This window comes from Petromyzon marinus, chromosome 11 (genome assembly GCF_048934315.1).
Source record: "Petromyzon marinus isolate PM22_M1 ecotype Great Lakes invasive population chromosome 11, UKy_Petmar_22M1.pri1.0, whole genome shotgun sequence".
NCBI lineage: Eukaryota > Metazoa > Chordata > Hyperoartia > Petromyzontiformes > Petromyzontidae > Petromyzon > Petromyzon marinus.
This window is the reverse complement of record NC_133677.1, coordinates 4,970,336-4,996,794: the sequence shown is the minus strand read 5'-3', so window position 1 is coordinate 4,996,794 and position 26,459 is coordinate 4,970,336. Positions and strand designations below refer to the sequence as shown.

At 45.5% G+C, this 26,459-nt stretch overlaps 2 protein-coding genes and 1 long non-coding RNA gene across 6 annotated transcripts in view; 1 reads left to right on the top strand and 2 right to left on the bottom strand.

The window, feature by feature from the left end:
* Nucleotides 1-6,082: 6,082 nt before the first annotated feature.
* Nucleotides 6,083-9,715, bottom strand: LOC142924276 (uncharacterized). Its single transcript, XR_012941462.1, has 2 exons — nucleotides 9,461-9,715; nucleotides 6,083-9,166 (listed from the first exon to the last, which is right to left on the bottom strand). It is a non-coding gene; the product is annotated as an uncharacterized LOC142924276 (long non-coding RNA).
* Nucleotides 9,716-11,338: 1,623 nt separating this feature from the next.
* LOC103091732 (neurofilament light polypeptide) lies at nucleotides 11,339-14,799 on the top strand. Its single transcript, XM_032952230.2, has 3 exons — nucleotides 11,339-12,549; nucleotides 13,408-13,532; nucleotides 14,108-14,799. Exons 1-3 carry the CDS (start codon nucleotides 11,488-11,490, stop codon nucleotides 14,343-14,345), a joined length of 1,425 nt encoding a protein of 474 aa, XP_032808121.1. The 5' UTR covers nucleotides 11,339-11,487; the 3' UTR covers nucleotides 14,346-14,799.
* A 905-nt stretch (nucleotides 14,800-15,704) lies between these two features.
* LOC116941312 (ATP-dependent RNA helicase homolog DQX1-like) overlaps nucleotides 15,705-26,459 on the bottom strand; it is a 30,441-nt gene continuing 19,686 nt past the window's right edge. For all 4 annotated transcript variants that reach the window (XM_032952232.2, XM_076066327.1, XM_076066326.1 and 1 more), the window contains exons 9-13: nucleotides 25,749-25,940; nucleotides 23,992-24,117; nucleotides 22,461-22,651; nucleotides 20,819-21,009; nucleotides 15,705-20,514 (exon numbers count right to left, since the gene is read on the bottom strand). In XM_032952232.2, coding sequence (XP_032808123.1) covers nucleotides 20,289-20,514; nucleotides 20,819-21,009; nucleotides 22,461-22,651; nucleotides 23,992-24,117; nucleotides 25,749-25,940 — 926 coding nt within the window. In that variant the 3' untranslated portion in view covers nucleotides 15,705-20,288. The remainder of the gene's footprint in view (nucleotides 20,515-20,818; nucleotides 21,010-22,460; nucleotides 22,652-23,991; nucleotides 24,118-25,748; nucleotides 25,941-26,459) is intronic.

The following is a 26,459-nucleotide window of genomic DNA, read 5'->3' as shown; positions in this document are numbered from 1 at the left end:
TTAAATATACATATAGTTCAATTTTGATTTAAAGCTTTCGTGACTGCAGTAATTCATATTCTTAGCTCTTTCGGTAAAGTCACGTTGAAGGGAAACAATAAAATAATACAAAATATATAAAACAATAAAAACATTCTCACGACGTTTCGACCTTAACTCAAACGGTCGTCATCGTGAGAATTTTTTATTGTTATATATATTTTATTATTTTATTGTTTCCCTTCAACGTGACTTTACCGAAAGAGCTAAGAATATACATATAGTTCAGTTACTGTTCCAGCGAAACGTCGTATATAATTGATAAATGCTATGGACTGCTATCGAATACGCAGAATAAAAATGGACGCGTTTGTTCACGTAACAACTTTATTTATCCGGCTGTGTCGGGTGGAGGAGGGTGTACAACACACATTTGCATCGTGCTCCTGCGATCTGACCCCCAACAATTCCCGAAAAGCATTGGCAACGGACAAGTTTGTTTCGCGTGTATGTATTAATAACAGCAAGAAGAGCCCATGGCCCACCAAAAACCTCGCCACTCATCGCGGTCATTTAAAAATTGAGGCAATTTTACGCGGTGTGTGTAGCCGCTGGCGCGAGGTTAGGACCGTGCGTGTCGCATAAGGGCTGCGGTATGAAGCACATTTAATCACAGATTACAGTCATCAGGGGGGTGAGGCGTGGCGGAGGGGGGGGATCTACATATGCGGCAGATGATGATACTATACTCGTTTGTTCTTTCGGTAAAGTCACGTAGGTATAAAATAAAATAAATCACGACGTTTCGGGCGCAACACAAGCGCAACACAAGCGCCCGAAACGTCGTGATTTATTTTATTTTATACCTACGTGACTTTACCGAAAGAACCAACGAGTATGGATTCCTGCAGTCACGAAAGCTTAAAATCAAGATTGATAAGATACTGTTAAGCGTACCGTATATATATATAATTTCCTTCCAATATTGCAGGATACACGTACATTTGAAAATAGCGATGACTTTGTTCATAACTTGGACAGACGTCGTGCAGAGTGCAAGCGGCAGTCTTCCTCTCCTCCGCTGCTCCAACGACGTCCTTGTCGAATGCAGGTGACGCCCTGATGTCACAACGGCCTCGTCGATCCTTCTGCACGCTATGTACAAGTGGCCTTTTGGTACACCGAGTACTTTCGTTTTGGTACACCGAGTACTTTCGTTTTGGTACACCGATTACTTTCGCAAAACCGTTACGGGGAGGAGGACGGATAATTCGTCCGAGGCAGGAGTCCGCTGGACGAGTCGCCCTTAGTAAAATAAAATAAAAGAGCTGCTGCCGGTAGCTCAATGGGTTTACAACTTCTTACGTCTGGAACATATTGCCACCACTCTCCTGGCAACGATTTGATGAATTGTCGTGACTCAGGGCCACAGTTCAATTCCGAGAAGTTGTTAAAAGTTATCCTCGCTTGCCTAAACGTTTCACATGCAATTAATTGTCCAACCTTCAATTCGGATATGAAAACATTTACAATTACGTGCGTATTTGTGTCTCGTGTTTGTCATCTGCTTTGTGTAGGTTACAAATTCAGCGATGTGTATGCCGTGTATTCATTATTATTGCTACACTTGTTTTACCCAAGATAGCCTCAGCGGGTCTCAAGTCTTTTTCTCAAGCGGGTCTTGTCAGGTTCTCGCAGGAGGGGGAAGCTATGTTGCAATGTCCAATCCTAATTGGGTAATCTGCAGGTATTGTGTGTAGCTGGGATGTTTGGCGAACATCAATTGCATTCATAATAAAGCTTTTGGGTTAGATCGCGTTATTTATAAATGTGTCGTAACCCTCCACCACCCGACACGGCCAAACAGTAAAACATGTGTCACGTTTACAAAGGACACCCTGCTGCTCTATTTAAGACCGGGAGCAAGTGAGGGCTTTACCATTCTGCCGAATTGCCCGATGAAGCTGGATGTAATTACCAGCGAAACGGCGTACTCAAATTTTAAATGATGTTGATTCACTCTTCAACACACCGGTGGGCTAAAGTAGTGAACTATTTGTCCTTTGTAAACGTGACACATTTTTTACTGTTTGGCCGTGTCGGGTGGTGGAGGGTTACGACACATTTATAAATAACGCGATCTAACCCAAAATCTTTATTATGAATAATATTGGTCGCGAAAGCCTACTAAATATTAAACTGATCAATTTCATTGCGTGTTTTTTGTCGCGTTTTAGCTCACGGGAGGAAACCGGAGGACCCAGAGATGAGCCACGCGGGAACAGAGGGGCGAGCGTCCAAACTCCACGCAGAAAAGCGCCCGAATCAGCAATCGGACACGTGGACCTTCATGCCGTGAGGCACAACCTGTGACCACTTGGGCCAACCTGCTGCCCAAATATGTGTATTGGGCGCCACGGTGGGGAGATGTCAACTAGCTCGCCTGGTACGCAGGAGGTCGTGGTTTTCGATCCCGACCCTGACGCGTGATGTATATTTGGAGTTTGCGTGTCTCTCTCTCTCTCGCCGTAGTCGCGTGGATTTTTCTCCGGGTCCTCCGGTTTTCCCCTACACATTTAGAAACACGCGTTCAGAGTATTTGGCTGATATCAATTTCCACGTGATAAGCCACTTTGTTGAGCTAGCATTTGTGGCCAGGTCGCTTCTGAAAAAAGAGCTATAGGGCTCAGTGGCCCTTACCTGCTAAAATAAAAGTGTTTTTTTTAAGCATGTGTGTATTATAAGGACAGTAAGTGGTGTATGAATATTGTGTGTGCATAGTGTATTTATCATGTATAGTATGTTATATATTAAGTTACGTATCTATATTGTGCACGTATATTGTATAATGTTTCTAAGATATCGACAGTTAGTTATTTAGTGTATATGCTTTACATGCGTAGTGTATGTACACGGTTTAATGGAGAAATAGTGCCTCCTTGTGGAGAGACGCGGCTAACACACTGACCCCCTTTGCTATTTCACACCAACACGTGCCTTCAATATCCTGCACCTGTTCATTTAACTGTGGACGGTAGCGGCATCTTTCGTCCGATCAATACATTTCTGGGTTAGACCTCAGGTAAACACACGACAAATGTCTACTGCCTGCTGTAGCCATCCCAGCATTAATGAGCACATCTGCTCCGGTCGGCGTGGAGTGGAACCTGCGAAATCTCGAAGCGGATTAGTGGCCTCTGCTCATCGCCACCCGAAAGAGAAAAAAAAAACCTCACTCAACCAAATCCCCCACTCAAGCATTCTCTCCTCCCTTCTCCCCGCCTGCCAGCCCCTCTCCCTCAGTGACCCAACTACTAAAATCTGGGCGCGACACAGCACCGGGTCGGATGCGTCTCATCGCCATCGGTGGTGCGTTTCGCTCACTGTCAATGCACCGTAGCGAGTTTAACACGCAGCAGCAGTAGCAGTAGGTTTTCGCGACCAATATTATCCACAATAGATGGGTTTTTTTGTGGGTGAGATCGCGTAAGCATAAATGTGTCGATAAACCCGCCACTATCCCTGACACAGCCAATTGGTAAAGTGTCGCGTAAACAAAACCAGCCAATTGCTTACTCGTTACAGCACACCGGTGTGTTGGAGAGTAAACCCACAACGTTTACAATTCGAGTACGACGTTACGCCAGTAATTGCAACGAGCATCACCAGGCGACAGCCAGAGTTGTGGACGACGCGTCCATATTCACGCGATATAACCCAGCTGCAGGATAGATCCCGGGGAGGGGAAAAAAAACCCTACAGTAAGTATGAATAAGATCTGAACATTTAAATACTGACTTTGTCATGCAAATCAGGCGAGGGCGCTCAATACTATGCCCTCCGGGTAGCGTGAAGGAATTTGTGAACAGCCCGATTTTCATATGGGATCGGCGGTTGTCACCTCAATGAAATCTGCCATCAATCATCAGGCTGCCGGGCACTGCCTCTAACGCAGCGCTGACATCCATTATGAGCTGGCAATACATCACGGCGGGGGGGACAGGTCCGCTTCTGTTACCGACACTCACACCGACTCATCGCTATGAGAGCCGTGACGGTGAGCCAAACCTGTAAACAGGCACACACGCGCCAAGGCCCCCATTGAAACATATGATCTACAGAGGGCATTGCTATATTAGCATCAGTGTCTACTTAATACCATCTTATTGGCACAAAAACAGTGTGTGATGATATATTTCAACCACTAAAATGTTATTGGGAATTTTATTTTGGTCTTTTGCGCAGTGTTGTTTCCAATGTGCTCTTGGCATTATGCCACAAACGACTTGTGCATTCTGACCACTTACAGAGCAGCGCATCACCCCGTGTGTTGGAGGACAGCCCGGATAAGTGGATACCAAAGAACTACTTTTGAGATCCGGTCGAGTGATTTATTTGAGTCACACTCAGTGGGCACTGAGTTTTTGTCACATGCCCTTTTTACAAACACTACAACGGGATGTTGCTTTTAAAGTGAAAAAATAAATTGCACAGGGCAGTTTTCTTTGCAGTCATTTTTATCCAGAGATGAGACCACCAACTCGTTACACTTGAGAACCCGGTTGAACCACAGGTGGCTGATATCAGGAATCGAACCTCAGACTCAGTAAAACTGGGTCGGAGCACCGACTCCTGAGCCACCTGGCCACTAATCTTCATGTTTAATTTTTAAAGTGCAATGTTCGCATAAGTACAAGGCAATGCATTCACACGAACATCAGTCCAGTATTGTCTCGTTATTTGCGAGGGATACGTTCTGGAGTTCTTATTGAATTGCAATTTTTTTCGGATAATCATATTGGGCTATGAAGATCTATGTAATGAATTACCTTAAATACATATATAAATAAGCTATTAAATACGTGAAAATTATTATAACACAAAAATATTCCTCTCATCTCTTTATCTAATCACTTTCTCTCTCATTACTATATCTCATAACTTTATTTCTCTCTCTCTCTCGATGCAATCGTGTAGAGTTCCAGATGCGATTGGCGAATAGCCAAAATCGTGGATAGCCAGTTCGTCAATAACGTACCAATACCCACATTTCGCTGGCTTCATTCGCTTCATGGTCTCCACTTTTCATCAAAAGGTGATAGCTCAGGGCAAGTGATGACAGCTCCTAACGCAGGGCTCACGCGCATTTTATAATTTCGTGTCAAACAAAGACCCCGTAGTGTAAAGAAGAGAGTCCTTGCCTAAAAGATTATCAGTTCACGGGCATTGATTCAGGCAAGCCTGACACTGCTGATGAGACACTGTAAGCCTAAACTGCTCCAGAGTTTGCTGGCCTTGAAGCAATGCTGCTGAAATGATACACTCCCAGAAGGCTGTGCAGGGTTGGGTTGTGTCAGAAATATTGTGTAACTATTTGTACGTGGAGATGGATATATGAGACATTGTTGACTTATTTAAAATAGAAGGCTCACTTAAAATCCCATTCATTATGTACAACTGGCACTCTGCACCCACAACGGTGATGTTCAAGAGCATTACAGATTTGACTGTGTTACAGCAGCACGATATCTGCTATTCCATCCTTGCGTGTGGCAATATGTTCAGGAGCTAAATGTCAAAGTCGAGGTCTACTCACCAGACCTGAATTATATAGACTATTTTGCCCAAGCATGTTTAATTTTCATTTTATTTTACAAAACCATGCCTTTATCCTGTATTACAACTGAGTATAATATTCATCCTAAGACCAAATCACCCAGAATGCGCCCGATCCCGTCAGATCTCAGAAACTAACCAGGGTTGTGCCTGGACAGTGCTTGGATGTGTGAACATCGTGCATATACCAAAGGTGTTATAGGCAGCGGGTCAAGGCTATCAGTAGAGTGCAGCATCATCCTTTCTTGTTTGCTGCTCTTTACTTATACACGTTCACATCTACGTTCCCCAACCTTCACTAACCCACACAAACCAGCGTGGTGAAGTATGGTCAAATAACCCCCGTGGCGTGCACAAGCATGCGGAGGCCCTCATCAAGCAGTGGATTGAAAAAAAGGGCAGTACATGTACGATTGTACATGCAATATAAAATTGTATCAAAATTAATTATTTGAATAACCGTTATCAATGCAAACATTTCTGTGTCCAGAATATAACGTGTGTTTTTATTATTCACTCGCGATGCATTGACAAATGTATTGCACCCTATATATAATTGATTTAAAAATAATCCTACACACCAGCTTAGAATAATCTCACATGCAAGAGAAAAACAAACTAATCTGTGCCCTCAGTTACATGCAGCCCGTTGCTGTTACCACATGCAAGGAGACGGGGCCCCTCTGAGACTTGCAATTTTAATGAGTTTGTAATTTAAATCTTGCAGCTTGGAGAAAAAAGCGGATCGATGTAGAGAATTCTATTGAGCACAGCACATATTTTACGACCGACAAATCACAGAAGCAGAGCCAGATTGAGAAGGGTAGAGAGTTTCTATCCCCAGTCGCTGGATGAATATTAGCTGTAACACCAGCTGCAATATTCCAGCATTATTCAGTTCCTAAAGAAGCTCCCAGCACTCGGGAGTGCGACGTTGCGACATCATGCCAAAGCAATCAGCGGTACAACCAGAAAACGCATCGGAGAGCTGTCCAGCGGGACAACATATTTGCAGGGCTCTGTAGCTTGAAGCCATGAAGCAAACTCCGGTCATCCTCGCAGTGGCTTTTGGCCAGCCATCGAACAAAGATGGGCACTGTATCGCGCGGCGCTTTCACATGCACGTCTGTGCATGGTAAGAAAATCACCAAATATGTATACATATGCAGGGTGCTTCAAAAACAAGTTAACACTTCGGAGAACTTGCAACAATACCACGAGAAATGTGCCGCCTCCGGGCTCTGCAGACCACCTGGAGAAGATTCCAGGCACGTGTTGACAATGATGGCGAACAAGTGGATACTCTTTGACGTTTTGAAGCTATGAACATACATTTGTTATTACGTAATTTATTTTATTTTTTTCCCCATTTTAAAACGATAGTCCCATATAAGTGTACAAAATATTTTGAAGCACCCTGTAGATATATAATTCTGATTTATCAAGCTTGAGCAAGACAGCAAAAACAACAAAACAGTCCCAGACCACACCAAGATAACACAGCACAGTAGTCCTTCAATAAAACGGCACGTTAACGTTGAACGATCGATACTCAGGCAAGGATCAACGTTACCGTGTGATAATGTAACTGTAATAATGTACCGATATAGCCACACTGAATCGCAAAACTCTTTTTGTTCACGAGAGTCCTGCATTGGTGTTTTTTTTGTTATTTGTTTTCAGCCAACTAATGAGCGTTCACACGAGTGCAAGGAAACGTGGAGCATGCGAAGAAAGACCCACACTCTATCCCCAGTCGAACACGTAGTAGGCTATCGCGACCAATATCATCCATGGGAGGTTTTTTATTTTTGGGTTAGATCGCGTAAATATATAAATGTGTCGTTAAAACCCGCCACCACCCGACACAACCAACTAGTAAGATTCGTTCATGAGGCTATCCACATATACAAACACAGAGACAATTTCAACCGAGAAGATGGATTCTGGCTTAGCAATCATTGGAAGGATTCGATAAACCATTTCGGGTCTTAATTGATTGTTCACGCTTACGGTGGCTTTCAGACAGCATACATTAATTTTTCGTCTCCCCCCTTCTCTTTTCCGAACATACATGGACTCATCCATCTAAACAAACTGTCAAATCGCTGTCCGTGGTGCTAACGTTTAAAAATAAATAAATACAACCGCCACTTCATTTCAAATGTTCTTGCCGTTGGTTTTCACAACTGATGATGACTGCTTGTGTTGCAGTCGAAACGTCGTGAGAATTGTATTGTTTTATATATATTATTATTTAATTGTTTCCCTTCAACGTGACTTTACCGAAAGAACCAATAATATGAATCACTGCAGTCGCGAAAGCTTTAAATCAAAATTTTGTAAGGGTTGTCACGTAAACAGAACGTGCCAAGTCGTTACTAGTACAGCACACCCGGTGTGTTGGAGAGCCAAGCCACAACATTTACAATCTGAGTACGACGTTTCGCCAGTAATTACAATTAGCTTCATCGCCCGTTTTGTTTATTTAGCTCATCGTGCGACAGTTACATTTGTGGAGAAGTCCACCTGTTTCGTTCCTGATACAGAGGCGTAGTTGTGGTGACCACACTTATGCGTTCTTCTTGGAAACACATGGTGATTAATCCGCTTGTTACTCTCAGCATTGCCATCTCCAGGGCATCTCGTAGCCCTCCCAAGCCCTCACGTACTCCCTTCCAAGTACAAACCAAACTGGACTTTGCTTGGCATCTCAGACAGAGTATGATGAGATTGTCCGCATTTAGATCGATTTTCTTGATGGCACGCAGTGTTATATTTCTGTCCACATTTACAATAATGAAAATATTTGTAACTTATTATAAATCATTGGGGGGAAAAACGACAATGTACTCGGAATACCACACGAGGACTGACAATTTCATCATATATCCTAGCCATCTAATTGGCCATTACGTAAGAATCAGACCCTTTTGTAAAATGCTGCATTAAGAAACGCTGATGCTGCCACTGAAATTGCTCGGAACATTATGCAATGCACCTACACACAGCAATTCGAATTGACCTCCTTCGAACGTAAACGTGTTTGAATGTCACCACCAGCTTCTCACCTCTAACCGGCGTTCGACGTTCAAACGTCGTAAGCAGCGACGCATTCAGTGTCATTGACGTCTTCGCGCGAGTCTCTCATGAATCCACCCGTCGGCATTTTTTTTTTAACGCGCGTTAAGATTAATAGGTGGTGTTAGAAATGTCCACATGGTAAAAGCCACTTCGTTGAGCTATCATTTGTGGCCAGGTCGCTTCTGAAATAAATATAAATAGCTCAGTGTGCTTTACCTGGTTAAAATTTTAAAAAGGTAACGATCCGTGTATTTCTTTATTTTTCGTAAATTGGTTACATTTCTTAAACGTTGCACTCCTATCGTTATTTCTGTATTGTTTGCTGTTTCAACCTTCTGACCCACCCTCTACTAGACATCTGTGCTTCATAGCTCATCGGATTTCTCCAGAACAAATAACAATTCTGATTCCGAAGTTGTCTTGCTTGCAGATCTGGCGCTGTGCAGCAAAAACATTGACACGCCCTTGAATTACAAACAGCCACGGCCTGGCAAGGAGCAAAAAACACAAACGGACGTATGCATTAACGAGTACCAATCATCACCAAACGCTCCCCGATTAACGCTTTCGGAACCATACGCACGTGTTACGAACCCTTATACTGTAACATTTATTTCTGCGTGAAACAGCAACCGCACGCGGCTTGACGTTTTTAACGGGGCATAAATCAATGACGATGTAATAATTGTCCGCGTAATGTTTTTTGTGTTGTTGTTGTGTGTGTGTGTGCGCGCGTGTTGTGCGTGCCTTGTTGGGTATGGGGGGTTGGGTGGATTTATACTTGCAGACTGACGACAGTCAGTGGTGGTGCGGGGGGTGGGTGGAGGAGGAGGAGGCTGCGGGAAAACGTCCTTCGCATAGCCCACCTCCCGCCTGCCACACCCAAGTCGTCCTCTGCGCCAAACGACCTCAGCGATCGATCGATCGCATCGAGGCCCCGGAGCCGCTCCCTCCGCTCCAATTACTCGGCCGTAGACACCTGCGATTGCGCTCTCCAATGCAGTCGGTGCCGCCCTAAGCCCCCCCCCCCCCCCCCCCCCCCACTTAATCTCTTGTCTCTGTTTGCCGAGAACAAAATGGGAACGGGACACACACAAAAAAACCCTCCACCCCACACAGCGCTGACCGTAGTAACCGGACATGGCCATGCGGTGTTAAAATGTATCTCCTCTCTCTCGATCGTTTCCACGCTTTCCTGTCTTGTACAGATGTCTGTGAAATAACGCAAGGTGGGAGAGATACTCAATCAATTGTGTACGGTACTAACATATATTTAGTATCATTAATAAAGTATTTTATCTGAGTAGTCTCGTGAGATGGAACATCCAATTTGCAATGATATCCAGGATATATAAGTTACGATTTCCAAATATTAAGTTATATTCAAATATGACGTGTTCACGTGCTGTACTCTGGGAAAAAACCCGCACTAAAGCTGCTCCATTCTTGAGGATGTCTGTTAATGATATCAATTAATAATACGGTGCAAGTATGTCCACATTGCACATTCAAGGTGCATGCCCACCCTGCACCAAACATTTGCATAGGGTGTCGCAAGTACACCGAACCTTCATTAGCGCGGGGTTCTTCAGCGATTTCTGAGCAATATTTATCAACCAGAACGTTTAGTAAGATTTAGGTATTGCGGTAGTTTCGGCGGATTTTAACCCCACACACGGTGCAGCAGTGCATTCAGTTTATAAAACATAAAAGCCACGCGGCCTCACAAATATGTAACGGTCTGCTCAATTATTGACGGGGTATAAACGTCATGTTTTTGTATAAAATGTTTCATCACAATGCGCATGTGCATTTGGAATAATTCCATCATATACAAATAGCTTTATTCATCATCTAATTAGTAATCAGTTGGCTTCACTATGCATAAACAATCTAACATTTAATGCAAATGGTAAAATGTTATTCAATGAGCATTTGTGTATTTACCTCTGAATATTTTTTCGGCACATTAAATGGCAAGTGACCATATCTACATTTGCATATTTTAATGACATGTACACGCCTTCTTTTATTTGCTTTTTAAATGGCCGTATCCATATTTATGTTAACTCTCAACATTGCAGAAGAAATAATTTCAATACCTCAGATCAAATTTGCATCCAGAGTTCATTCATATTTTTGGTGTATCTATGCAAAGTCATACATTTGTTTTTATACACAGGTAATACAGAACCCCTTTAACGTAAAAAAAATGGGCACATCCATAAGACTTTGACACTGGACTACAAGCCAGTCTTGGTTGGGTCAGTACCACCTGGACCAGCTGAGTGGGGGTGATCTTATGATGTGTCGTTGGCAAACGGGACAGGCAGCTGGCTCTGAATGGACCATAAATACTACATATATTTTGTCGTTACTGAATTATTCATGGTCACAGTCCAGAAATAAAGCATTCGAAACCGAAAATAAATATTTGCCGAAAAAAATAATTGTACAATATTAATAACAAAAAAAGTACAAATGTGCGCACGCTTTCACAAACCCAAATGTTTCGTTTTTAATTTGCTGCGCTTGTCACAACGCCTCTCATTTTGCGTTGACCTTGCGAGCAGGCACGGGCTCCGTTTGGCCGGCCAGCCCCAGAACTGCAGTGGGGACCTGGCTGGGTGCGGCAGAAGATGAATCAATTGGGGTGGAGAGATTCTGCAGCGTCAGACACGGCAGCCGCATAAAAAGCCCCAGCCCCGCTTTCACAGCATCTCACTCCTGCAGAAAGCTCCCGGGTCCTGCGCTCCTCCTTCTCTTGCCTGCTCCCAACAAATTGAACAATTTCCCACCTCCGCCACCATGAGCTCCTACACATCCGACTCTGCTGTCACGTCCATCTACAGGCGGTACTTTGGCGAGCCCACCAAGTACCGAGCCAGCTACGAGATGCCCGGCTACAAGGTTAGCGCCGCCGGCTACGGAACGCGCTCCGTGTCGGTCGGCTCCACCCTGGGCGTTCCCGTCGGCTCGTTCAGACGCACGCACTCCCGCTACTCCAGCATGTCCATCCCGGCCACGTCCGACATGATCGACCTGTCCCAGGCCGAGTCTCTGGGCAACGAGCTCAAGTCCATCCGCACGCAAGAGAAGGACCAGCTGCAGGACCTCAACGACCGCTTCGCCGGCTTCATCGAGCGCGTGCACCACCTGGAGCAGCAGAACAAGGTGCTGGAGGCCGAGGCGCTGATCCTGCGCCAGAAGGAGATGCGCCCCTCCAACATCAAGCAGCTGTACGAGCAGGAGATCCGTGACCTGCGCGCCCTGGCCGAGGAGTGCAAGAGCGAGTACAACAGCGCCAAGGGTGGCCGCGACCAGATGGAGGGCGCGCTGGGCGCCCTGCGAGCCAAGCACGACGAGGAGAGGCGACGTCGCGAGGAGTCGGAGGGAGCCCTCGACGAGGTGAGGAAGGCGGCCGACGAGGCGGCGGTGCAACGCGTGGCGCTCGAGCAGAAGGTGGGCTCGCTTCTTGACGAGATCGCCTTCCTCAAGAAGGTGCAGCAGGAGGAGATCGCCGACCTGCAGGCCCAGATCCAGAGCGCGCACATCACGGTGGAGATGAGCGTTGCCCGGCCCGACCTCACGTCGGCGCTGCGCGACATCCGCGCCCAATACGAGGTACTCGCAGCCAAAAACATGCAGTCGGCCGAGGAGTGGTTCAAGACCAAGTTCACGGTGCTGTCGGAGAACGCCAACCGCAACACGGAGGCCGTGCACGTCGCCCGCGAGGAAGTCTCCGAGTACCGACGCCACGTGCAGAACAAGACGCTGGAGTCAGAGGCCATCAAGGACATGATCGAGTCCCTGGAGAAGCAGATCCAGGATCTGGACGAACGGCACCAGAAGGAGTTGGAGCCCTTGCAGGTACGAGGGCTGCAAGACGTTCGGGATTTTTTTTTTAGTGTCCACGCACTGCGCGCCTTTGGGATTCCTTCCCAGCGGCGTATTATCCTTGAGCTATCGCGACCTTGCTCACGATTTAAAGAGACGGAATTAGCTCTTATCTGTTACACCTTCAACGTTGCTCTTTGTTGAGTGGCCTTTTGGGCCTGTGCTCACAGCAACTGTGATTTAAAAAACAAACCCATCGATGACTTGCTTTTTTTAGTTTTTTAACATTTCTCAGCGGGCGATGTTACCACATTCGGTGATAAAAAAAATAATAATGCATCACGGGATTTTGATGTATAGCAAAGAATACAGAAGATTATGAATGCAGTTCAACACTGCATTCGCGTGTCTTTGTTTTAAAATCTCTCCCGTTGAGCCGCACTGCAACACTGCAGTGTCGCTGCGTCAATGTTAATGCACGAGACAAAGCTGAACCCTATTGGGTGTTAAATATTCACCACCGCCGTTGCCCCCGCTTTGATTTCAACTTGGCGCGTGGGCACGTTGCGATTCGGGTGACGTGGGGGGGGGGTGATGTCTGGTGGGGATGGGTCGTGATACAAGCTGCCCGATGGCGCGACGCAGACAAGGGCACATTTTGCTTCCAGAATTTTTTTTTTACTTCCAGTCAAATGTCAACGAAAAGGCGCCACGTGTTCCCCTTTCGTGAGAATGGTGGAAAGCCCATAATTCACACTTAGAGACCTGCAACAACAAAAAACACAAAGGTATAAATAATGAAGCTATTCAAATAATATAATTACGATTGTTAATGTTTATAAGCTGTATATTGTAATATTTTAAATGAGATGCTATACCATTTGTTTGCAGGAACTCATCCCTGAATTGGAAAAAGAACTGCAGTCAACGAAGAATGAGATGTCACGATACCTGAGGGACTACCAAGACCTTCTCAATGTCAAAATGGCATTGGACATAGAAATTGCAGCGTACAGGTTAGTGTATGAATATTCATTTTTTTTAATATATAGATTGCAATGGTAGTAATAATAATGAATTATCTTATGTAAATCGACTGCTGCACAACGGCTTCACCGTGCCGTGTTAGCTGTGTTTGATCATAAATCACCACGCTGGCGAGCGTGGATGGTGAAGAGGGTGGAGTGGGTGGGGTCAGGTGGAAGAGCAGTTCAGGGACCACTCGCGACTGACGTTAACCAGAGTCAGGAATTGGAACTCAGGTGACCGGGTTTCATAGCGCAGTGCGGCGCTAACCACCTGCGTCACCGCTGCACTCCACCTAACACATTACTGTCTCTTTGCAAAGGATATAAAAGCACCATCAGAAACACAGCACCATTTTCACAATACAAATTTTTCCCACTGATCAATTTTCATTGTTAAATGGTTGGGCACACAAAACTCACAGCACGCACATCGATGTCGGATTATTCATCTTTTTGTCCTTCGGGGCCTGCGACACTTTTACCCCCCGCCGTGCCCCCGTGACGCGCCGTGACATTCCGTGCGGCCGCCGTTTGTTGGTCGGACGCGCATCGTGTTTTGCCAGGAAACTCCTGGAGGGAGAGGAATCCCGCCTGACCATCAGCTCCTCCTTCAAGTCGTCGGTGTCGCCCGTCAACAGCCCCAGCTTCCTGCTGCAGTCGCGCCCGCTGCGCACCTCCATGCAGATGCCCAAGTACCTGGGCGGATACGACTTCTTCAGCGGCTACTCGCTGAGGAACGGCAGCGAGGAGGGCAGCGAGGTCACGGATAGCTACGGCTACAGCAAGAGGAAGGGAAACTAAGCGCCCCTTTTTAAGACCAATCCCACCTGTCACATTGATAACTAAAGTAACAACAAAAAGCACCTTAGAAAATGACAACACAAAGTGCGCGCGCAATTCACGCTGCTTGCTGTTAGTTGGATCGGGGGGTGAACAGAATGAGTGCATGTTGAACGTGTTAACGTCTACAACCCATACTTGACCGAGTGGGAGAAGCAGATTAAAAATGTTCAGCAGCGCACCAAGGCCAATCTGCTCTCTCGTGGGTTGTGCGCATGTGAGAGAAAAGAGAGAAACAAAAATTGCCACTGACAAAACCAGTTGCTGAAACAAAAAAAAAGAAGCAATATTGGAGATTATTGAAGCCAAATAGTTGCCTGCTGGTACAAATTCTTGTCATGTTGCCGTAGCAGAGTTAGCTTGGTGTCAGCGTCAATTTTGATGATGAAATAAAACGCTTGTGCCATTATATGCACTAATCTGTAAGACTCCCTTTTTTCTGTTTTATGCGATTGACATACGAGGTCACATATCATGACACATCTCATACGTCATACAACAAAGTCACAATGCACCCGATGTCATCATATTTTAGCAGCTAAGCAGGTCTTAGCCTGGTTAGTATTTAGATGGGTGGCCGTCAGGGCTTGCCCGGTGCTGTAGGCACGGGGTCGCCAGGAGTGTCGAACGTCACCCGCTCCTATTTGTTGTGGGGTTTTCCCCGGGTGCTCTGGTATCCTCTAACATCCCACGCACGCGCTCATTCATTGGCCAAAATATCCCAATGTAGCAGGAGCCTCTTCAAGAAATGATCTCGAGACTCGGTGAGGCTTTCCTGGATGCAAAATATGTATTAACTAGCTGTACTACCCAGCTTCGCCCGGGACTTGGATTCACCACGCCCGGCCGCCTTTGTCTCCCCAGTGGCGATGTTCACACACCACAGCAGTTAGTCGTTTGAGGTTGAGTCGACCTAGGGGAGGCCCAGGACCGGTTAAAATAATCGTCACCGGTGGTGGCCGTGAGCGGGAATCGAACTCGGGTCGCCGGGTTCGTAGCGCAGCACGCAAACCACTACACTACAATGCGTTACGCTTCCATATGCGCGGGTCACGTGACAGATTTGACGTCACAGCTCACTTGTCATGCAAAAAATATATGCATTATTGAGCTCCCCACCCCCCAAATTTTTTTAAAATTATTTTTGCATGGTGCACAATCTGGAAAGTACCCACATGGCCAGTTTGTTGCATGTCGGGAATTACGCTAAACATTTTGAACAGACACACATTCACAACTTTGTCTTTTATATATATGTAAATAGTATTGTGATTACACAATCAAAAAGGTGAAAAAAAAATTCACACCCAAGTTACCGTATCAGTTGAAACGGACTTTAATATCAGTGTTCATAAACTCAAACTTAAAAAAAATTACCAACTTAAAATAGCTTAACCTGTTGTCGAAGAAATAAAACCATCACCTCTATAATTAGTGCTAAATATTCGAGGACAATTGGAACAATTCGAGCAAAACTTTATCTCCAAATTCTCTATTTCAAGTGTCTCGGCCACATCAATGCTGGTGATGAAGCACAACTCCTCAAACGAGGTTTCCCCCCTTCATATATACACGCACACAATTCCGAATACAGAATTACAGAAAAGTGCACAGATGCAACATGTGAACTCCGCGTTGCATGAAGGAAAACAAAACTTCATGCCTGAACAACACGAGTGAAACAGAGGATGCATTAAACATCGAAGCTTTAAACAATTTGGTAAAACTGAAAAAAATGCAATCGCGCTGCAAACATTCAAAAGTGAATTGCCATCGGCCTTCCTTTTAGACATTTAATGGCATGACCATTTCTGTCAATCGGCAAACATACGCTGCATGTTAAGCAAGGCATTTTACTAGGAAACAACTACACACAAAAAATACAGAAACATTGCTGAGAATTTTTTTAAAGCAGTTTACATGATCTATGACTTGTATTCAGTCTATCTTGATTGGTTCTGAAAGTAGAACACAGGGGGCCAGAACAAAGAAAAATATATTAAAGATGTACCTTACGTATGGCAGGCTGCAATGTCGTAAGTGGAAAACGGAATGCATGTCAAAGTAAATATGGGAATCATTGTGAAATTGTAACTCTCACTCGCAAGATATATTACTCGGGATTGTCATTACTTTCCACTGGACCAGCCGGGAACGCAACCCCTACAACATGGCCGGCATGACACCGTGCCCCGTTTTAGCTGGTCTGTGCAGAGGTAAGTAGTGTATATTGTTATTAATGTTGATCGTATTAATTAATGTGATTCGCGTAATATTATTCACGTCATTAACGTTGCTCTATTATCGGTAAAAATCTACTTACGAGTAGTGCTGACCACACATATTTCTCAAGTTTATAAAGCCCAGCATTGTAAACCCTCTTATATACTTGGAGATACGGCAAATATTATCTTAAAATGAAGTTACGATATTGCTGCGACGTCTTAAGTAGTTCTGTACTCTGGCCCCGTGTCTACTCAGAGAAACAAATTTCCTTACCTCTGGAAAGAAAGACACATCAAGCGTACACTAGGAAACAGTTGTGTGTGCGAGGCTTAAGAAAAAAAGAGCTCAATTTTCAATACATTTGCATCATTACAAAAAAATGCAACAATCAACGTTAGCCTTTTTCTGAGGTGCAAAATACAACAGTAATTCAAATATTTTGTTCACGGAAAAATAATAATGAAAAGACATTACGTATCATCTTATTCCACCAATCATAACAAAATAATAAACCCACATTTTTTCCTGAGGAAAGGGGATTCAACCAATTCAATTACCCATTTGTACCTATGTGCAAAACATTTAAAAGTTTATAATGGCGGTTTTAAGCGTTTTTAAATGTAATATATGCACTTTGAGAACGTTGAATTTTGCGATCTTATTCAATTTGAAAATAAATTAATTCCTGTACACAAGTGTACATAAAGCTGCTGTGCACTAATAAATAATGTTCTCAGCTTTGTCAATCCACTGCTGGATGAAGGCCCCTCCACACATCGTGGCGGTTATGGGCACTGTCTGACCCGTACTTCACTGCGTTGGTCAGCGCGAGTCGATGAAGGGGGCAGGGAGGCTCAGAACCAGTTCAGATATCACTCGCCACCAATGTAAGCCATAGCCAGGAATCATAGAGCGGTTGCCGGTGCGCTAACCACTGCGTCACAGCAGTGAACCCTTTTGTATCAAGGGCGTTGTACTTTTGCGCCGATTCACTTATTGAATGACATTCCTCATCACTATTAATCAAGGTCATGCACGTTCTTAAGTGCATTTTTGGCACCACGTGGCAACACATTTTGACATGAAATGGAAGCTACATATGGTGGAACAGCCAGAGTAGGTAGGCTGGACCTAAAATAAATCCACAAAATAAAAGATAAAGCATGAAAGTGGACTAGGAAGCCACTTGCTCGCCGATTCCAACTTTGGCACTATTTAATATTGTCTTATGCTACCACAGAACCACATGACGTGCGTTACACATACGCGAATGTAGCAATGCATTCCAATTTACAATGCTCTACCAAACACAGAATGTTCAAAAACAGAATTTACTCATCCTGTGCCAAGATATACATTTGCAAGATAAATTATCTACAATTTCCATATATATACAGACTTGCTCCCAAAAAAATCACCGTACAAGCTATTCGCTTTGTGTGCAAGAACCTCCCCAGAATTAACTATAAATATACGCTGATGCTGTTATCAAATAACTTACCATTATTCCTCTCATGCATGCAATATAGATGTTTAACTATTCAAACCACGGGATGTGGAGTGTTGCACAATTATAATGCTTAGCAAGGAGCTACCCGAAATTTTGTACCAACGTTTCGTGTAAACATCGAAGAGATTTTAAACAGCTGTCCTCGTTAACTTTATGCATTCAATATAAAAGTAGACGTCAATAATTCAGCTCTGCTCTCTAACATTCTCAGAATATTCAAGAAGTGCACAGCTACGGGCGGTTTTGGTACAGCCACCGATGCAACCATGTTGCACGCGATCCATGACATCGTGTGACCAAGGTCACATTTCGGTGGCCGGTAAACCCTACATGGGTTGATGCAGAAAACTGATTGATGTGGACACCTTGATGGACAATGTTTGAAATACAGTAACAGGGGTGAATTAATTAAAAAAAGGGCATTAAACATTCAGCCTCATCGCCGAGTTGAAACACAGCCATTAATCTATCCACTGCCGCAATGTCACAATGCAGAAAGTAAATCCTGGATTTGTCATATATACATTTAACACCCCTTTTCCATTGGCACATCCGAGCCGAGCTAGCATGGGGCTCTCACAGCACGGGTTGTTTTCCACTGGCTATTTGCCGTACCAAGCCTGAACCAAACCGCTATACTCCAGTCTCATGAGGCAACTGAATCTAGTAGCTTAGGGTCAAACAAAGCGGGACAATCGTCCGTGGCATCAGTCATTGCCCTGTGAGGGCAATGTCACTGCGTCGCTTATAAGCGCCGACTCGTTCATCGCGTGTGATGTCAGCAGAACGGCTTGGCTTCTGCAGTGGAAAATCAACCTGATGCCTCCTCAGCACTGCTCCGGCATGACTCAATTGTACAGTGGGAAAGGAATATAACTAAGCACCAGCACAGGTACCAAGTTCAACGCGGCACCTGCCCATGTGTCCCTAATGCTCTCTGTTTAAAAAATCGTACAGCGTCATGTAAGCTTGAGTGCATAGGCGAGTAATAAAGGCCACTTATTTTAGAGTGTGTGACCTTCATTATAATTATTTTTATTTTCCCAGGTAAGGCTCACTGAGTTATATAGTTATTTTTCAGAAATGACCTGGCCAATAAATGATTGCTCACAAAAGTGGCGTATCATGTGGACATTTATAGCGGCCAAATACTCAAAACACAATTTTCTAATTGTGGAGAAAAAAAACCAGAGGACCTGGAGAAAAAATGTATGCGACCACGGGTAGAACATGCAAACTCCAAATGGACAGCAGGCGTCAGGGTCAGGATCGAACCCACGAATTCCTGTATACCAGGGGAACTAGTTAAAAATCCCACCACCGTGGGGTATAAATCATAAGGTTAATTTGCATTTGAAATTGACTTGAAATGACGTGCAAAAGTCACGGCAAATTATGACTCGAATTTAAACAAACCTCAATAAAGCCTTGTTTAAACATTGAATTAAGCGTTTTTCGAGCCTTCTCTTTCACACCAAATAACAATGCTTTCTTCGCTATGGGGGGGAAATAACTTTTGGAAATACCAAAATGTTTCCTGCACACTTGAACTCCCAAAAGATGGAACTTGAGAAGGGTAAAAAGAATACTTAACATATTGACCCTCAGGTGGCCAGACAGGTCAAGGATCAGATCATTGAACCTGGAGTTGATTCTGGGTTTCAGACACTGTGATTAAACCAGGTTCTCGAGGGTAGTGAATTTATGGTCTCAGCCCACTCATTAATGACTGTGGAATGAAAACACCAGCAAAAGATACGTTTGGTTGCATACTTAATCTGGCCAAATTCCAGCTCGGAGAATGAACGTCATCAGTTTGAATGCCATGCGATGAACATTTCTCTGTATCAGGGTGCGTGGGAAAGTGCAGCGCCCAGACTGGGAAATCAAATACATCACTTGAAGAGCCTTCAAAGGCAGTTCTGTGACACCTCCTTCCACGGGCCATTCTCTAACAACAACACCCGGATGCACTTGCTTTGCGAGTCACACACGGACATCTTCGTCGCATGGCAGACAAAGCCGATAGCGCAGCTGAAATAGAACCGAGGGAAAAAGACAAAAAACATACGTGTACATATTCGAGTGGAGAGAGAGAAAAACAAATACGTTGACCCCCCCACCCCCCCCCAAGAACTAACTCCCCACCGCCGTGACGTCGCTTCCCATCACTGCAGGACACACATCTCCTCGTCCTGGTGCTCCAAGGCGCCGCGTCCGGTTTCCCGGGACCTGGCCTTCCCCGTCGCCACGTCCTCGTCATCCGGGAGCCCGGCGTTCCCCTCCGCCCCGTTCCTGGCAACCGCCAGCCTCGCCACCACCTCCTGCAGAATGTCACGGCTCTCGCTGGCCGGCAAGTTGCTCATGTAGTACTGGGGAGCGAGCTGCACCATCCTGCACAGTTCGCGAACAGAAGAGAAAGAGAATTCACTGCGCATGTACAGACTCCCTCGCTTGTTGCTATCCAACGTGCTTGTCCCCCGGCGTGGTGCTGGCCTCACAACCCCCTTGTGTGCCATGCTGGCCTTCATAGGCGCTCGCTCACAGCAATTGCCGCATCAGCCCGTTTTAGCTATTTGTATTGGTAAGAGGGCGGAGATCTTTTCTGCTCGTTTCCCGGGGGACAAAAGACAACCGTGCGTCCGGCCCTGCCTGTGGCATTTTTTTTTTTTTCTGCCGAAGGCCGTGGAGAACGTACATGTCCGGCGAGATCTCGGTGGCGATGTTCAGGCAGTTGTCCTCGGAGACAGTGAAGGCGTGGTACACCACCCAGGCCGGCGGGCGCGCGCCCGGCGCCAGCTCGCGGTAGCAGCTCAGCTGGTGCAGCTGCGCCACGTGCTTGTGCGTCAGCATCAGGTAGTGTCCCGCGCCGTCAACGTCCCGGGCAACCTGCAACAGCAGCCAAAAAATGTAACAATAAAATGTTTTATATTTTATTTTGGCAACTCGGCATTGGCTAACAAGGGACTGGAGGCTGCCAAAAAGTTTCTAATGGCCTCTTAAAGGAACACCACTTCTAATAAAGACTAATGGAAAGTAGCTTAGGCTCATTAAGGCTGGACCGGAAACGTTAAAAGAGTTATGGCTAATGGCATCATATACTGCTGCTCCTTGGCCATATGGACTAACATGCCCTGTGTGTTGCTAAGATCACATTATTTGCCATTGCTAGTACGGAACTAATGATTTCTCAAAGTCAACTTTTATAAATGACTACATTGACCCAGTCAATTCTCACCTTGGGATAATTTGAAACAGGTTCTCGTACAAATGTGTACAACTTCTGCAGCATAAAAAATATAATTGGGTGTAGCCTTAGCTGAACCAAGAGCTAAGCAGAGCAAACGAACCATATTTATACAGCACTTACAAAAGAAAAAAAATGATACTCAATTTTCCATATTTTACTAATGTACATTTGTTACCACAAAGGTCACTCATATCTTAGTGCCCAAGATAAAGATGAACAGAGCGGTGGGGCAGTGGTGAGCACACTGCGCTTGGAAGCCGGCGATCTGAGTTCGATTCCCAGCTAAGATTAACACCAGTGGCAAGTAGTACTTGCACTTCTCCTAGACGTTCCCTTCACCAACCTGCACTGACCAGCAAGGTCAAGGTCAAACGAGCTACAAGATTGACACGGTGCAGGCAAGACTTCATCCAGAAGGGGATTGATAAAGGAGTTTTAAAATAACTATTGTGCGTAGATACAGCCCTCTTGTCAATCCACTGATGGATGAAGGCCTCCCCACGCCATGTTGGTCAAGAGAGCTGTTTGACCACACCCTTCACAATTGCTGGTCAGCAAAGTAATTTCACCTATAAATTAGTATTATAATTTTGATGTGTATATTACTCATCATATGTATATAAGCACATTAATTATACGTTTCGCATTTATATGGCAATTAAATGACATAGTAAATAAAAGCACCTTACATCACATTTCATCTCATACATTCAAAGGGCACCCCTGGTGGCAGCTGTCTCTGTGCAGCATAAGGTGGCTGCACCGGCCTGTAAAGTGGGCACTAGTCTGCCAGTCGAGGGCGACGATAGCCGTGCTTCATCCCATCGGTATGTATGTTGAACGTCTTTCGCAGCGTACGCAGCCGACGGTGCTAATCGGAGGTGCGGGGTAAGGACAACAAAGCAAACACAAAAAGCGGGAAACGCTTCGAAATCGGAATCCTTGGAACCGCGTGACGCCGGCACACGATGCCGTACTCGTTTCGAACGACGTCACGTCCCCGGGGATCTTTAACCTCCGCCGTGAAGCGGACGGCACGTGATCACCACTGTCAAACGCGCCTGTGGCAACGCGGATGAAGAAGCCTCACCTGCATGAAGTACCCGGACAGGAGGGCCATTCTAATACTGGCGGTGTTGTGTTCCGAGCCAAAGTTGGCCGCCGAGATGGGCAGCTCGATCCTCTGCAGGATGTCCAGCAGCTCGGCCCGGATGGCATCGGCCTGCTTCAGCACCACGGAGCTCATGTGGTTTTCCTGGCACCAGCGCTCATCTTCGTTCGCTGCGGGGAAGGAAGGGAAGAACAAAAAACGAAAACCGATTCGAAACAACAACAACAACAACCACCGTCCACTCCTCCCCATCAGCTTTGTTTCAATTAGAAAACAACACACACACAAAGACTACTGTAGATCAGCTTGCTTTTGCTCAGATTTAAATTTGCTTCAAGACTGTACATTATTTAATTAGGTTTTTGTTTTTGTCAATTTGGTGACCCAGGTAACTCTGCTGGTCTCTTGAGTTATAACTGGGGTTGAAAAAAAATTAATGTAAACTTAATGTCAGCTCAAGCATCTTCCAGCATTACGCTTGATAAACACTCGAGAGTGTACACGCATAAACCCATTCACTGAGGTTTTCAGGCTAAACCTTCCAGCACATGGACATCGAAGATTCATTAAGGTTACAAGAGACAGTTTGAATGAAGCAAACTAATCAGGCGATTTCATTGGAATTGGGGCACAAAGGCCCGCAAAAGGAAGCCCACTGTGTTCGTCAATAACAATGCTTCATCAGTGGAAAATATAGACACGTTGATAGGATGACGTTACGGGCAAGAGCCCTTCTTCAGAGCAGAAAGAGAAATAGGGCTGAGCGATGTACAGACTTGATGGCTGGAACTCGCTCTTTCTCCCGTCTTCGCATGTGAGAAAGTGTAAGAAGCAATCCCCAGATTCGAGTCGGTCAATATCTGTGGCTTCTCACTCGACCATATGCTCTCTGTGTCAAGGCAGTGTCAATGATATATGCAGCGAATTAAAAAATATATATCTTATTATCTATCAGAGAATGCCTCGAGTCTCATTTTCTGGGCAACAACCAGCGCAGCAACATCTCTCTCGCAGACTGGCTACAACGCAAGGTGACGACTAAAATCTGCAAATATCGCCCAAGTGATTAACGATCGCGCACAAACTCGACGAGCGGCAATTTTTCCATGCTGAACGAACGAAACCGGCTAGAAAACTTCAATTAGAAAGTACAACAAACAAAAACATGATACCGTTCGCAGCATGCCTTTTGGCATTCTCTTGTCTAACACTGGTTGAGATTAGGCCCTCAAGAAGGCTGTCTCTGGTGTAGACCAATCAGTTTCAAAGACAATACAAATATTACCAGAGCATGTGTTTGTTTGCATGCTCACCGCAGCTACGTGTGGTTAATAGAGGCATGATTCCTTGCAAAAGGTTTATGTTTGGTGTTCGAACATCTTAACACAAACTGTTTCATTGCCAGAAAGGGAAAAAACCTATTCTTATATATATATATAAAAAAAAATTATGCCCGATTGAAATTAAACACGATGCCGTTTAAAAAAAAAAATACAAACTTTTACCCCACCGGCTTTGAAGGCGTTGTAGATGTTGATGAGGGTGAAATGGTCCCCCTCGGTGTGAAAATGTCGGATGTGAGCAGCGTGCGCCTTCGCCTCTGCGCCTGCGGGGGGCGCCGTAAAGCAAGGGCCGGCTGTCCACAAGAATAAAAAAAACGCAGAGGAGAAAACATGTACGGGCGCTCTCAAACGACTTGTACCGTGTGCACACTGTGATCAAGCACACGCACACACGTTCCGCAACCGCGGAGGGAGCACTGTGATCCAAAAGCGTATGTTGGGGAATGTGGGCAGCACAAGGAATGCAGGGATTTGTTGTTAAATGTCATTAAATAACAACAAATCAGGGGTGCCGGGCGGTGGCGGCTATGCACGTGGCTGCCTGTAATCCAGCGCTGTAGAGGCAGCAAGGGTTGGTGGATCACACGCAGATGTTGTGAAACTCCCTTATCCCGTGGGCGTTGAGGAGGTGGCGTACACCCTGACTGGCGGTAGAGCAAGTGGACTAATCGCCATCTGTTTGCATCTGTATGGAGATTAGAGTGGTGCCTCCACCGCCCCTCGCGCGCGTGCTCCGGTTTCCTCTCACACTCGTGTATTAAACACTCATCTTTAAATGGCTGAAAACATCTTAAAATAGGAACCTCGTAAAAAAAAGTTGAAGGACTCACTGTGGCTTTCCTGGATAAGTAATGAAAAATAATAAAGTTTAAATATCAGTCGTCACATTGTCAAGTAGGACAGACGATGAAATGGCGATAATGCATTGGTCCATCATGTTATATCACCGACTGCCAAACTTTACCGACCACACAACTGAGACCCTCTGTTAACCTCTATTCATGCAGCTGTCAATATCTTCCTTACAGCGAGAGTTGGTATAACACCCTATGATTATATAAAATGTAAACCTGTATTATGTGTGTATGTTCACTCAAGCAGGAACTTGATACATTATTCGTGATTTGAAGCTTTCGTGACTGCAGGAATCCATACTTTTTGGTTCTTTCGGTAAAGTCACGTAGGTAGAAAATTCATAGATTACGACGTTTCGATCACAACACAAGCAACCGTGATCAGGTGAAACAAACACAGCAGGAGAACTGCTGACACAGGAGGATACATTATATATTATTGTTTTATTAAAGCAGGCTTGTTAAGTGTTGGGTTTGCCAAATGCGTAGGATGTCAATACTGATGCCCCAGGTGGTGGCATGAACACACATTTTCATGTTAAGGTTGTGGCGGGGAGAAGCTGTTTGTTGTGCATCCTTGCTCATATGAGCTTATGTCAGCATATGATAATTGTGTACATCTTGTGCGCTTGTTCGCATAGACACACAGTGAGCGGTAGCAAAGTGGTTAGCTCACTGGGCTACGCACCTGACGACCTGGGGTTTATTACCCAGCCATGATCAACATTAGAGGTTCATACCCGAACCGGTCCTGGGTCCTCCCCTGGATGAATAAACCTTATATGGGGGTACCTGATGCAATGCGTAAACAACAGTACTGGGGAGACAAAGGTGGCTGTGCGTGGTGGTGGTGGTGATAACACCCCTTAGTGTCCCTTGCCGGCTTTCATAGGTACACGTTGGCTGCATGTGCCCCGAGGGGGGACCTTTGAATTTGTGTAAGCGTACCGAGTGCATGGTGAAAGCAGAGAGGGACAACTGTGAATGTGGCCGACGTTCACGTGCGGAGGGGGCCCGGGTGACATGCGCACGGCACGGGCGATGCGCGATGACCGGCCGCCTTGGCTAACCTGTGAGCATGGCGGCCAGGGTGAGCATTTCCGTGACGCAGTCAAACTCGCAGCTGGCCAGCAGTGCCTTTGCCAGCTGCGGGTCCAGTGGGATCTCCGACATGATGATGCCGACCTCCGACAGGTTCCCATCGTTATCCAGCGCCGCCAGGTAGTCCAGGTCTTCCAGGGCCTGCATGAGCGCCTCCGGGGCTGAATTTTGAGCCGAAGGGAACATAACACAATTGCACCAACCATTGTTTGTTTTGCTTTTGTCAGTCTTGGTGACCCAAGCCACACTTGCAAAATGAGACTATATCCTGGTTTCTTGAGATAGCACCTGGATAAACAAAATAAACCTGAACTTGTCTGTTCAATAAGCTAGGGTTACACCAACTCCAGTGTTGACCCATCTTCTCCGTTGAAAGAGTAATTAAGTGGTCGCGCTACACGGACCTGACGACTACTGAACATAAACCATGACACGTAGATACTGCTGATTGAAATTAAGCACACTCTCTACATTATGTGGGGCATGCATGTACATAGACAAAGATCCCACCATTTAACCTTCAACAGACTGTTGGGGCAAGTGCTGTTAGCGTGCACCTTTTAAATCTGGCACGGCGCACGAGGGGGTGGTGTGGCCAGCAACATGCTTGGCCGCCTTCGTCACCCCAGTGCTGATAATTACAGCTGCACCAGGTATTTATTTAAGGCTGAAGCCCAGGA

What these genes read in the sequence shown, in the direction of transcription:
- LOC103091732 (XM_032952230.2), top strand. Translation starts at nt 11,488, where the DNA reads ATGAGCTCCTACACATCCGACTCTGCTGTCACGTCCATCTACAGGCGG. An exon ending in AGGAGTTGGAGCCCTTGCAG is followed by an intron (nt 12,550 to 13,407) that starts GTACGAGGGCTG and finishes ATTTGTTTGCAG; the next exon opens with GAACTCATCCCTGAATTGGA. An exon ending in ATAGAAATTGCAGCGTACAG is followed by an intron (nt 13,533 to 14,107) that starts GTTAGTGTATGA and finishes GTGTTTTGCCAG; the next exon opens with GAAACTCCTGGAGGGAGAGG.